This window comes from Stegodyphus dumicola, chromosome 9 (genome assembly GCF_044657685.1).
Source record: "Stegodyphus dumicola isolate Sdum_Otavi_A_Nest chromosome 9, ASM4465768v1".
NCBI lineage: Eukaryota > Metazoa > Arthropoda > Arachnida > Araneae > Eresidae > Stegodyphus > Stegodyphus dumicola.
This window is the reverse complement of record NC_140776.1, coordinates 71,770,400-71,785,420: the sequence shown is the minus strand read 5'-3', so window position 1 is coordinate 71,785,420 and position 15,021 is coordinate 71,770,400. Positions and strand designations below refer to the sequence as shown.

General features: G+C 32.5%; 1 protein-coding gene across 1 annotated transcript in view; it reads left to right on the top strand.

The window, feature by feature from the left end:
* The window catches only part of LOC118199463 (uncharacterized), an 86,153-nt gene that overhangs the window by 24,332 nt on the left and 46,800 nt on the right, over positions 1-15,021 (top strand). The window contains exons 4-6 of the mRNA XM_085823104.1: positions 7,192-7,263; positions 7,410-7,481; positions 11,198-11,269. Coding sequence (XP_085679230.1) covers positions 7,192-7,263; positions 7,410-7,481; positions 11,198-11,269 — 216 coding nt within the window. The remainder of the gene's footprint in view (positions 1-7,191; positions 7,264-7,409; positions 7,482-11,197; positions 11,270-15,021) is intronic.

Sequence of the window (15,021 nt, the reverse complement as noted above, 5' to 3'; positions counted from 1 at the left end):
CTAGAGTCATTAAATGAAGTATTTTTCATTAAAGTATTAGATAATATTACTTTAATCTTTACATTACATTTTTTTAGCTTGTTTAAGACTTTCATAGAGACAATGATTTTTTAATTGTTATAAACGATATCATATTTATGAAAATCTTTTCCGTTAATAATAATGACAACTTAACTGAAGTCTGTTCGTACTAAATACACTTTGATACTCATTTAAATTAGCAAATCCTTTCAGAGACGTAAAATTAGCCAAAACAATTCGCCATTTCCAATTTCTTACATCGGAAGACTATAGGAAAAAAGCGCTTTCTGTATGTTCATATCGCTGTATCCTTCTATACATGCAATTAAATACGTGTCATGAATAATTCATGATCTATTGGGGCATTTAAAAATTCAATTAAGAGTTTTTAATCAAACTGTTTAAAAGTACAGTTCAGAACTTATAATATATCTTGATACAGAAATAATTAACAAATCAATATCAGAGAAATTGTCAAATGCATTTAATTAAATGGACCAAATTTGATTGATCACTGTGATAAGTCAAGAAAATTAAATAGTGGATTTTGAACTTTTGCTTGAAATAGGTTTGCTCTGAAAAACTGCTTTTTAGTAGTTATTGCATCTGTAATTTTTTACAATTTTTTATGTTGCCTTTATTTTGGTAATTAAATTTCCAAATTATATTTCGTTTTTTCGTTTAGAAAAGTATGCACATATGAAGGCTTTTAGTAATTATTTCTGTAGCATTTTTTAATGTTTTTATTTAGTATTCTGGTTTTAGACATTTTCAATCATAAGTAAAATTTCAGAATATCATATTAGAGTGAATTAGTATTTGAGGAATTGGAAACTTTGAAAGTAATAATTTTTCCGAGCTACTTTGCTGTCTTAATAAAGCGCGCATCAGGAAACTATATTGATAGCTCGATTGTATTATATTTTGAAATGAAATAATATTTTATATCTTGCACACTTCTACACTGACGTTCGGAATTTTCTAAATGGAAATTAGCGGGTGTTAGATAGTGGATTTTCAAAATTATATTTATAGTAACTCCCTACTAATGTAAAAAACATCAATTCCATCAGGAAATATGCTTATGTTTGTGCGAAAAATACAAAATTGCATAAACACATTCAACGAAATTCCTTGCATAACAGTATGAATGAACTTTATCAAGTGATATCTCTTGGGCACCACATTTATTACTTTAGTAACGCTGAAAGGTAAAGAGTAACGGGCACGATTCTGAAATTTAGAGGCTTTCCTAATTAAGAAATTCCGAAGTTTCTCCAATTTATCCTTACATCCTTGTCGTATCCAACTTTGCTTAGATTTAACTCGCTATTTTCCTCCAGCCATTATCTATGGAGTCACACATTTTGCAGATAGTTTAGTTTCAGTTTAGTGTTTGAATTAGTTGCAAACAACCATTTACAATGGTTGAAATATTTTCCTTTTATTTTACACTTGTGCGTGCAGATAAACATGAGATTTTAAAATGGTTTAGAATTCAACTGCCCATAATAGTATACTGAACTCGTCAAAATAAAAGGATAATTTGAAAAAAAAAAAAAAAAAAGGTATGCATCTGTAATAATAATAAAAAAAAATAAATAATAATAAAAAAAAAACTTTCAACAAATGGTCCAGCGACGTGATTAATTATTTCTACATATTATTTGCAGCAAAACTAGTTTCTGCACGTAGGTTCACGCACGGAAAATTTAAATTATACTGCCAACCAGTGGCGGCACGTGGCTAAAATTAACGGGGGTGCTGTTCCAAAAAAATTTAACCTTTGTTTTAAAATTGTATAAAAGGAAACAAAAATTTATAAAAAGAAAATTTATTTTGAAACTTCATGAAATCTTACAAGAAAAAAAAATAACATTTCTTAATTATTTAACCAAAATTGTTACTGTTCAATGTTTGTCTATTCATTTAAAAATGAAATGCATTCTTCTTGTTTTAATTTCCGCGAAAAAGATCAATAATTTTCTCCTTGATCTCTGGATGACAACTGAGGGAATTTTTCTTATTGAAAGCCATGCAAGCGCTTTTAGTCTTTTCGAATTTCTATTACTTCTTAGAAAAGTTTTCATTCTTTTCAATGTTGAAAAACAATGTTCTGCCTCTGATGTAGTCATGGGAACTCTCAAGAGAATTTTTATCAGTTTCGTAATTTCCCTAAGAACATCTAGATTATTTTCGATGATAAATTTCAGTACCTGAATTAATTTGCAATATTCATGGGTATCAGACCTACAAGAGAATACTTTTCAAGTATTCTCAGTTTCAAGCTTTTTTTGTCAATCATTGGATATGCTTCAGTGGTCAGTATATAGAATGTTCATTCTTAAAACTAACGAAGCATTTCTTGTTTAACAATTTAGCAGCTGCTAAATGTTTAGTGGAAGAATATCTGTGCATTATATCAATACATAGTATAATATCACATATTTCCTTAGCTTCTGCCATCAGTTTCTGTCAAAACTTCTCACAGTACTTTGAGTTTCATAATTCTAAAATAGCAGTTTTGAAATTTGTTATATATTCGTTAACTTTAAACACACTAATTTCTCTGGATTGCATTTAGTTGTATATTATTTCAACACGAGCCATCTGATAAAAATGCTCTAACTAAAACTTGAAATTATCACCATTTAGATATTTTAAAATTCCTGTTGCTTTTGCAATAGGAACAATTGTTTCATTTGTTGTCGTTGTTTTGCATTTGATGTTGATTGAATTTCAGTAAGGCAATTTTTTAAAGGTGCCAAATTTTCATGAACTCCGTTTATGGTCAGTATGATGAAGTTCCACCTTGTGGAGGAATACCACACGCGTGGAGTAAAAAGAAATCGCGTTTCCGACAACATGCCAGAATTTCGGCACTGCAAGAGCGACAGTGCTATTCTCTCTGCCCGGCTCGCTTGCTGCTTTCTGTGTGCGCATGCTCAGAACAGCCAAACACCACGTTGCTGGAACTGTGAAGTGCGCAGTTCCAAAGACTTTTGTACCTTTCTCACAAAGTGGGGGATGGTTACTGAGATTAAGCTTGAATATTATGTATTGTAAAAGTATAAAGAAAGAATTAGACTAAAGGGCACACTATATTAAACATTAAAAATAATTATAACTGGAAATAGGGGGTGCTGCAGTTCCACAGTGCTTATTACGAGCCACCACTTGCTCAGTGATACATACTGGAATTCAGCTGCATAGGTTTTTTTAAAGCTAATACACTTCTCTAGGAATGATCAGTACTCTTTCGGTCTAACTCAAAACTATCATTTAAGTGAGGGGCAAAAGTAGCGGTTAACTACAAGACTAGAGGAATTAAAAAAAGCGTATATATGTCACTCAAGGTCTGAATATCCTTCAAAGTGTCACATCAAGAATCATTTTTTAAGCAGTGAAATCATTTAGTGGACAGCCTAGTCAAAGGCGACCAAGAACAGCAACTGAGTTCAGAGATCGTTTTCTGTCATTGTAGGTTCGAAGAAGCCATAAACAATAAGCGGATTGGTTTTAGATATTCAATCTACCACCAAAACTCGAACCACCCGTTGTAATATTTTGCATAGGCTTTTCGATGTTGAACTTTATGGAGAAAAAGGCCAATGATTTGTATCCCACTAACTTCCATTTCCAGAGGGAAGTCGTTTAATGTAGTATTGTCGTCATGTTCAACGGACCCAAAAAGAATGAGATTGTGTACTGTTTACGTCATACCTTTGATGGAGTACCAGATATGACAATGCTCGTCTGCATCGAACATCTCTGTTGTCAGAATACATGGAAGAAGGAAAGCTTACTTAAGCCCAGCTTACTCAACAGACTTGAAATCGATTCAGCATGTCTAGGATGCCTTATTCCGCAGAGTTGCAACCCACCAGATGCCTGCCCTGGCCCTACAGGCTAAAAAATTCGCACTTTCGGGAAAGCGGCGTGCAGCTGTAGAAGACATGATCAACAGTTTCATGAATTCCATTAAAAAAAAAAAAAAAAAAAAAAAAAGTTTACATTTTGGTTGGAGCTGACCAATACCACATTAAAGAAAGATTTGTTGCATAATACGTAAGATTATTTTACCATCATGTTTAAATTTTCTTCAGTTTGACTTTACATTCAATATTTGAGATTAATAATTTAATAATGATATAGAGTCTCGTTCTCTTAGGCAGTATAAAATAAAAGCTCGCAAAACATTGTTCTGAGAAATTATCCTCAGGTCTTAACACAACTGAAAAGTCAGAAGAACTGTGAAAAAAAAACTCTTTATTCAATCAAATATAGTTAAGCAAATGGCTCCCACTTGGGCTTATATAAAGTCAACACTTCTGGGTTAACTCAAACAGGTAATGTTGAACTTAAAATGTATTTAAATTAGCTAATGGCTCACATGAAAATTTAATCGCGCCGGAAGGCTCTGGCTCGTAGAAGCCGGCGGAACAAGTTTAGTGGCTAGAAGCACTGAATGCCATAGAATCAAACTGCTATTAAGGTAACAATGTGGTCCTTAAGCAGGCATAACACGCTCTGAAATCAACTTCCGAAATCTTTGCTTAAATAGCACCTCCCTCTTCCTTAATTTGAATAAACACGTGCTAACTGTTTAACATTCTGACAGAAAAGCGTGGGTAAAAAGGAGAGTGAAGAAAAGTAGCTTTAGCTAAAAATTTTAAAAAACAATTACAAAAAGACACAAAAATTAGTGTTGTAAAACTTGCAGTAGATCTAGAAGAATATTTTGCAATAAAAAATCAACACTAAAACTGTCAGAAGAGTCACTAGGGCATAAGGATACATCAGCGATCAGCAAAAAGGATATTCCTCCGCAACACGAAAATAAGTATTCCTGGCGTCGCAAAATCCAGGATAAGAATAAGATTTATTATATTGGAATAACCTTATAACTGCGAACGAATAAAAATTTAATATATTTGGGTCCGATGCACTTAGTGCTGTGTGATGAATGTCGTATGAAGAATTGAATCAGAAAATCCTGTTGCCCACAAATAAGTACAGGAGTAGAGGCATCATGGTATGGGGATATTTTACTGTTCCTAGGATGGGATATTTACTTTTTATAGAAAGTAATATGGGTCAGTATATATGTTTAAGTATTCTTAGTAAAAACTTGAAAGCACCTACAAGAAAGTTTTGAAAGAAAAATAAATTGAAGTTTTTTCTATATGATGATGCTAAACATAAAACCTTAAAAGTTTGCTTCTATAGCAGTGAAGCTATAAAAACTCTTGCATATCCTTCTGACATAATTCATGTCAAATATATATGGAAGGAGTTGGAGCATTCTTATTGAATATATATGGAGCAGTTAGAGTTGGAATTAATGCGCAGGAAGGCTCTAACTCGCAGAAGTTGGCAGAAACAAGCCTAAAGGCTAGAAGCACTCAATGTCACAATTAAATCGCTAGTAATTCAAAGTAACAACCTGGTCTTCAAGCAGGCATAACACATTCTAAAATAACCTTCCGAAACCTTCGTTTAAATATTAGAACTTCTTTCTCCCTCAGTTTGAATACACGTGCGCTATCTCTTTAGCCCACCAGTGGCCGAGCGGTAAAGTCGCTGAAGACTGGTAGTTCGGTCCGAGGTTCGAATCCCGCGAACGGGCTGGCTGCATGGGCGTTTTCGTAGTTTTCCTCATGTTTAACGTCTATACGAGGCAGTTCCCTTAGAAAGTCCTCCACGAAGGCATCTCTCACCTTAGGCAGATAGCCCTCGTGTGCTTTGCCATAATTAAATACACACATACACGTGCGCTATCTCATTTGAATTCTGGCAGGAAAGCGTGGGTGAAAACGAGACTGAAGTTGCTTTACCTAAAAATTTAGTGTTAGCCAAACTAAATAAATCTCTACAATAGTTTTTCATAAATTAGTTTGAATTATTTTTATCAGTTAAGCTTTATTTTTTTCGTAACTTTTAATTTTGAAGAGCAGTGTGTATCATTACGAATTAAATCTGTAGCAAAGAGGTACTTTAAGAAGTTAAAAACATTGCTAAATATTTCATTCGTTATCTCTTAGGTACTTTAAGAAGTTAAAATACTGCTAAATATCACATTTGTTTTCTGTTATTATTTTACATTTTTTTCAAGCAAGCCATTTTTAGTTTACCATACCCTGTTTATTAAATTATAGAATTAAATTTTCATTGTTATTCATTACTAGACGTTATTGTTAAGATAACTTTCTTCAATATAGTTCCTCTTAAACTATACTTTTTGAAAGGGTGTGATTAAGCAAGTTGAAAAATCTAAAACTTACAAAAAGGAAACGCTATGTTACGAAGAATTTTTAGTCATTTTAGCCATTTGTTTCTTAAATATCGCAGTACAATAAGACAGAAAATAAGCATTAATTTACATGCTATGGGGTTCAAAATTTGTTGACCTGATTCATGAATCGTTTTGCCAGCCATAAATGCATTAGATGAGAAAGTAATTATTTTGATACTTATACAGGGAATTTATTCAAATACTAATTAACTATGTTATACCGTATACAGTAATGCAGTAATAAAGTATCATAAGTACTTATAATATAGCAAAACTACTAAGATTCAATAGTTAATTTTGTAATGAAATAAATGTTTAATTTTACATTATTATTTAATATAAACTTTAAAGATATTTATAAAGATATTTAATTTTTTAGAAATATAGTAAAGCTTGTAGAAACTAAAATGGAATGTCATAATCTAAGCAGCCCTATATACTAAATTAAGATTTAGATTTTATTTTTTTAAAGTATTCATTATCTTTCTTGACTTTTTTAAACGACCATATTTTAATGTATCTTGTAAGAAATATTTACTGAGAATAATCATAAAATTAATATCTTCTTTCCCAGGATAATCACTGCGAATAATAATAATAATAATAAAAGACGCAAGAAAGGTTGCACTATTGTTTTATACTCAGATTGTAATTACATATATTTTCAACATCTTAACTATTCAAGAGCATTATATTTAGCGCAACTTTCAGTAAAAGGGTAAAGCCTTTTTCATTTTCCTCATTTCTTTTCATAGCAGAAATTACATTAAAATAAATATAGGTTCCAAAGTTATACTTTCATATACAGATACAAGATCTTCATATCATGAAAGTACGCGATTAATTTCAATATTTGTTTACTTTTATATTTTTAGATATTTGACTTCAAACTCTTTAACACATTTGAGAAATCATCACTTTGGAAACATGACTTCACTTCTCACACTGTAAGTAAGATCTTCCGTTATAGTAAGCAATATATATATACCCTATATATTCCATTTAGGTATAATATATTTTAAGTGATTACAATATATTTTAAGTGAAGTTTGTACAACTATTTTAAACTCATTAATTATTGTTTTATTTACAGAGACTTGCAAGATAATGATATCTACACGATTGAAATAAGAGCATTTGAACTTCTGAAGCGACTGAATTCACTGTAAGTCTATCAAAAGCATGTTTGTGAAAAAAAATTTAAACATATATAGTCTTTCCTCCCGTATAATGAATTTTACTCATTATTTATTAACATGTTTAACACGTTAAGAGTTTGTCTTTCTCAGCAAGTAAATGAATATTTACAATACGAAATTGGTAACAAAGAATTCTGATATGTAAAAATCCCTTATTAAAAGATACTGGAGTGTAATCAAAATCTTAATTCTTATTGCTCATGCTCAGCAAATACAGTTTAAAATTCTTAATGTAACGATTTACACATCGTCTTATATTAGCTCAGAGGTTTAGGTAAACAATAATGAGACAAAAATTAAATGATGAACGTAATTGTTTTTCTTTCTTAGATGTATATTTAGCTCCATTTATAGTAATTTTGATCTAAGTTTAGATCTTTCCTTAGGAATATTCTTTATTTTAAGAAAACACGCTAAAAATTAGTAAGTTTCAAATACAATTTTTCCGAAATACCAGAACGCCAGCGTGAATTCGTTATGATCAACAAACTCCATGTTCTCTTCTAGAGTTTACGATCGCTTTTTCGGATCTTCCTGAATTTTCATCAAATGATTGCTTATTTTGCTTATTTACTTTATTTGATGTCTGCTTTTCATTTTATATATGCAGAGAAAATATTAAATAAAAATATATTTAAAGTTAATATTTAATGAAATTTTATTAAAAAGTTACAACACAGAATAAATATTAATTATTAGAAACCTCTCCTATAAAGTATGATCTTTAAGGTTAATACGTATGTTTCAACAAATAGCGTGGAAACACGCCTTCTACTTTTTAACAGAAATAGGAGGAATACATTTGTAAAGGAAATTATAGAAAGTTCTACATTTAGGTGCAACACTAGTACACACTTGAAAATATAATGTAATGTATGTACTGCGTTTCTATAGCAATGCAATTGGTACAGAAAGGGTACAGAAAGAGGCGCAGCCCCCCATCCACCTAATCGATTTGATTTTATGACTTTTCCAGGGGGGCGCCAAGTTAAAATCCACATAATAAAATACGCCCATTAGGATACAACCTAATGGACCTTAACGGCACAATAATAATTAAAATAAATAGAATGGTTAGAAACTAACTAAACAAAAGGACAAAACACAAGACACAGACCATGCTCTATCATAAAAACACTAAACACATGTTAAATCAAAATTCCGACATTAACACGATTATTATTAATAAAATTCATTAATTCCCTAGCAAATTCAAATTCAGTGTTTTTTCCAGTAAATGTATTAATATGTCCAAACTTTTGTCTTATATCATAAGTTAAATCACATTCATTTACAAAATGTTTAACTGAACCCGTAACTCCACAATTATAACATAACTCATTTTCTTGTAGACCGAATCTCTTTAGGTACTCAGGGAAGCGTCCATGTCGTGTGATGAGCAATGCAATTGGTATCTTGTCAGAGTTATCAATGACTGAAAGCTCTCTTAACTTCAAGTGGCCAAGTGGCACTACTGAGAGAAAAGACTTGCGTATTCGGCGAATGACTGTGGCGCACCATTGCATTTGCAGCAGAAATTCCAGCTGCAGTTGGTACCACAAGGGCATAACGAACTGTTACAAATCGGTTACTTGAAAGACAGCTCTAGGCCAAGCATCCTGTAGCATATATTCCGCTGACTCCAATCCACTGCCGTTTGCGACGTCAGCGGTGTCAAGCTAGAGCTTACTGGAGGACGGGGTAGAGATCTGTTGCGTTTTCTGATGAAAGTCGATTCTGCCTCGGTGCCAGTAATAGCCGTATGTTGGTTAGAAGGAAGCCAAGTGAACCAGCCTGTCTGGGCCTAGAAACACTGGAACTACAGCTGGGGTTATCATCTGGGTACCAGTTTCTCATGACAATAGAAACACTCTCGTTGTTATCCCAAGCACCCTGGCTGATAATTTTTATGTTAATCTCGTGATTCAACTTGTTCTGCTGACATTTGTGAACAGCATTCAAGAGGGTGTTTTTACACAGGATAAATCCGCCCTTTTACCGCTGTTGTAAACCCAACATGCTCTACAGAGTGTAAACATGTAGCCTTGGCCTGCTAGATCACCAGATCTTACTCCAATCGAGCAGGTATAGGAACACTGGACGACAACTCCAGCGTCATCCACAACCAGCATTAACAGTCCCTGCATTGACCAAGTCAACAGGCATTTGTGGAACACCATCCCATAAAGTGGCAGCCGGCACCTCTACGATATAATGCATGTACTTCTGCATTCTTACATTCAAAATTCTGGCGGTTACATCGGCTACTAATGTACCAATATTTCACATTTTAAATTCCTCTTCTCGTGTTTCCATTACCTGTAATCTTGAAAGTTTTTCTTCGTCAGTATATGTAAAATTTGAGAAAGATGCAGATAAATATTAAAAAACAAAATAGTAGAAGCTTGCAGTCATGATAGCTATTGAATATTTAGTTTCATTAAAAAAAATATTTTGCAGCTATAAAACACTTGTCACACTATTCGAGCCTGTTTCCAAAACGTAACATGTTTTATATTTTTGCGACAGGAAAAAACAATGCAATATGTCTTAGAAGCAATACAAACAGAAGCAAAGTTCGGGGTGAAATTTTAATTCAGAAAGCTTCAGTTTCGGTTGTAGAGACATTAGGATTTTTTTTTGGGGGGGAAGCAAGAGAGATTGAAAAATGAGCAATCGCCTTCGCCGGGAATCGAACCACAGACCTCTGGAATACCGGCCCAGCGTGCAGAACCACTACACCACAAAGGCACGCTAGGAAGGTGGGAGATATAGCTTATACGGTTTTAATACATTTAAATAGATAATTAATAAAACTTTAAAATTGGTATTCACTTTTTCAATTTTAATTCCGTTTATGTCACCAGTGTTATATTAAAGTCATATCATATGTATTAAGCTAGAAATGACGCAGTTTAGAAAAGGTATTATAAACAACTGCTATTTTCAGAATAAATAGGGGAAATGCTCCAACTGAAAGAACGAATTAAGGAGCTATTGCTAATTTAAGTTATAATTTTGGTTTACATATTTTTTATCTTACATATATATTACTTTCTATTAGTTGTGAGAAAAAGCAACGAAGACTTTTAAGTCTGCCAGCAAAATGTTTAGCAAACGTTAGTATTGCTTCAATACGCAAATATGCTTCACAATGTTGGATTAATTAATTTCATACTTTTTGCAGTATATTAAATGCAACATGAAGATGGTTCTACATCATGAATGTGAATCAAACAAGGCTTTAGCTATCTGTAAGGAATATATTCTATCTGCCAAAGATCAGTTAAGGGTGGGTCTACAGTTTAGATGATATTTTTCTTATCTAAATTGCAAAGATTTTTATTTGAACAAACGTTGCTGTTATCGAGTACACAGTAGATGAAATTGTTGTTTCGAACTTATACTGATAAGTATAATTATGGAAGGTTATACATATTACATAGTTATATATCATTATATAATTATAAATATTATATAGTTATATATGTGTATTATATAGTTAATATATTTATTGAAGTATCTAATAACTCTTGGTTAGTTTTTTAAAACACAGAACATAAAATATTTCTAAAATACCAATGAAGAATTTTTATCTTTTGATGATTTCTTTTTAATGTAAAATGAAAATAATTCATACATTATAGCTACTTTAAAGAATTTACTTTTTTTATTATTGCAGAAATTTGAAAGATAACCCATTACGTCATATTCACGCCAATTGTTTTACACCCTTGACATCACTTCAATATATGTGAGTATTTCTGCAGTTTTTTCCCTTATAAATATAATTATACATCGATAATTACTCCTGTATAATTAAAATGTTTTGAAAATTATAGCGAATGTAATTTAAACAGAGGAATCAGTTTTCTTTGAAACACGCTTACATGAATGAAAAATATGAAAGATATAAATACGAAAATTTGTAAACTGGTTGAATGAATTATGTAAAAGGAATAAAATTCTTTGCGTAGATTAATGTAACAGAAATAATAAATTTATAGAAGTATGCATAAATGTCTACTACTTTTCACTCTGTAAATTTAAGCTTGCTTATTATTTATATTATTAATTCGAATCTAATTAAAAAGAAATTCACCATTTACTTTCAGAATGCAAAGATTGAACAAATTATACATATAGTTACATAATTAATATCCAAGAATATTTATATATTATTATTCCAAAGAATAATTTAGTTAATTAGTATACTTTTCTTAATAGCATGAAAAAAGTCTGCTTTGAAACCACGTTATTTTTATTTTCCCAGATATTAGGCAATTCTCCCATTTGTACAAAATTTTAGAACTTCCACTTAAGCTCACGGCATAGTGCAACTTATAATAGTTTTTAATGTTCAAATGGAGCTTACTAGGGCTGGCTTCAAGCATAGACGACGTAAAGGCAATCGCCTACGACACCGAATTCCAGAAGGGCACCAGGTAATATTTTCTTGCCAGTGGCTAATAACTAAAGGTATAATTCAATATGAACACTTATACAAAGCATCAACATTCTGCTTGCCTAGGATGCCAAAAATGCTGCAGTCAAGCCTGTATCTTTCACTCAGTTTCCAAAATATGGCCCGGATTTCATTTGTTTTTAATCTATACGATATTCATTAATTTTAAATTGCGTGTATTCATTAAATTCATAATAACTGAAAAAAGCAAATAAGCTTGTGAGAATCGCGCAGTAATAGTAGCGAGCTGCATGTTTTTTATGGCTGTTCAGTAACCGGTCTCAGATATGTGGACAAGGTTCACAAACCACATTTGAGAGTGTTTAGGAGTATTTTGCTTCCTATGTTTTGCTAACGTATGACTATAGCCATCCACATCGAACATCTGTGGTGTCAGAACACTTGAAAACAGAAGATATCTCAGGAATGGATTTGCATCTTACTCATCATACTTAAACTCGACTGAGCATGTATGGAATGCCTTTTTTTCTTTCGAATTACAGAGCGCCGAATGCTTCCCAGACCCTCCAAAACTTGAAATGTATAATTTAAGAAGTGTGGAATGAAATTCTTTAAGACTTGATCAATAATGTAATAAATTATATGAAGTAAAGACATGAAACTTGTATTTCTATCAGATGTGACCATACAGCATGTTAAAGAAAGATTTGGTGCAAAATGGGGGAGTTAATTTATTCCATAAGTTTTAATTTAAGGTCAGTCTTTTAAGGTAATCAACTGGATAACATGGTAATTTATAATTAAAATTCAGCCTGAATACTGATTCTTGGCGTACTTTTACCTTGAGAGAGCCTAGAACATGATATCACTCCTCGCTTCTCAAGAAAAAAGTTAATTTCTGATGTAAAGATGTAATGGTTTGTGTAGGCATTACATTTGACGGTCGCACACTCCTGTATATGTTTAACAAAGGCTCCCTGATAGCTCTCAGGTATAGAGAGGAGGTCTTCGTTCAGTTTTTCAGGAGCGCAATTGGTCTAGGGCTCCTATTAATGGACGACAACGCTCGTGCACACACAACTCAGTTGGTCGACGATTAACTGCAAAGTTAGGATATTTGCCGCATGGGTTGGAAGTTAGATTTCCTGACCTTAACCCCATACCGCATGTCTGAGGGACTCTTGGAAGAGCAATTTCACAAGGAAGCCTTACTAGCCTCCTGTCCAGTATACCGTCGCGTTACGCGACCTATTCGGCTATGAGAGGGAACCATACCCTGTATTAGAGTTATTTTCAGTTCGATATCATAGCGTGGTTTTTGGACATACCTTCACTATGAGCTTTACTGATAATCATGCTTTAGTGATAATAAAATGATTTTTTAATGTTACATCTCTTTCTCTGTTGTAAATGTATATTCATACCAAACTGCATTTAAATCTGTTCATTAGCTTTTCAGAAATTCGCAATAAGGCGAAAATTCCTTTTATTCTGCAAACGAGCGTATTTGAATTGTATATTAATATCGAATTTGGCATCAGCTTAATGAAATGTGCAAATGAATTATTAACTTAGTTTCTTACACAAATAAGAATAATTAAAAACTCTCTTCAGAAAGAGTATTTGCTTCAAACTAGCAGATTATCAAACCTGACTAACTGTAAACTTCACATGATGAATAAGTTATTTCTTAAGTGTTATAAGAGAAGGATCTTTTACCACTTCAGAGATTTAATAAAATAGCTAACATTGATTGCGTTATTTTCTAATCACTTAAGAATCTGGGAAAGACAAGCAAGCTGAAATGTCTTTTGTAATAGTTAAAGAAAAGGTCCTCGTTAGTGTGTTACGTTGAATAACTTATGGTAATAGTTAATGTTCACACAGAGATAGCAAATATCGTCTTATGTTACAGCATATACTATATTCAAGCAGTTTAATAAATTTAAAGGCATTGCTAACCATAACTTAATGCCAGCTCTGCTAGATATATATAAAGATCATTTTCATCTTTTATAACATTCTTAAAACTTATGAAAATATTTTGCATTAAAAATTCAGCTTTATGAATCTTTTATTTGTAATTTTATTTGTAGCTAAAAAAGAAGAACTAGCAAGTATTTCTTACAGCCTGCCACTTAAAAAAGGAAGTGAAAGATTTTATTAGTCTGTCTTACTAAACATACTGAATACGTCTAAAGGTTTATACACTGACAATTAAAGATAAAATTCAAAATCGCAAAAATACAGGGAATTGAAATTCAGAATCATTTTTATTAGATGATTTTACTAAATTAACAACAGTCAACTTTGTTAAATTAAACGAAATCGCGTCACAAAAACATCTGATAATAAAAAGGTTTAATGGCCTCAAATTAGAGATATATGAAAATACCAGATTTTGCATTTTGTGGAATACATCGTTTTCTTTATTCAAAAATTCAAGAAAATGTAACAAGCGATTGAAAGAATATTGCAATATTTGTCTTCTATGAAAGTATTGCTTCTATGGACATGCGGCGGACCACACAGAGATAAGTAAATTGTGTGTACGGTCCCCGCAAGTCACCGCTTCTAAGCTTTAACGATGTATCACACGACATATTTCTATTATCACAGACACAATAATGCGTTTCAGTTGGCAGTGCAAGAGACATAACTTCACGACTAGTGTCAGGAGCTTATAGCGTTCTGCACCGTGTCTCTCGTCAAAGCCTCTCGATTTCAGGAAGGGTGACGAACCAATGACCTGATTTTTCTTCTGAGATCGTTCCAGATATAAGAATGATGATAAATGTAAAATACAGAAAAATTAAGGAGGTGTGGCTAATTCAGTTTGAAGATTTTTTCCGTCGGAGTAACACAGAGAAGGCTCCGGAACTCTCGACTAGGGACCTAGATGGCTCCTGAGCTCTAGAGAGACCAGAGACACCCTCATTCGCAGACTCCTCAGACTACGAGGACTATAATTCATTTCAATAACTGTCTACGCTTGAATTCAATAATGCAGTAAGTATTACTCAACCTCACAAAGGTACCAATCATAACAAGGAGTGAGATGCAGTACCTGCCGCCACACA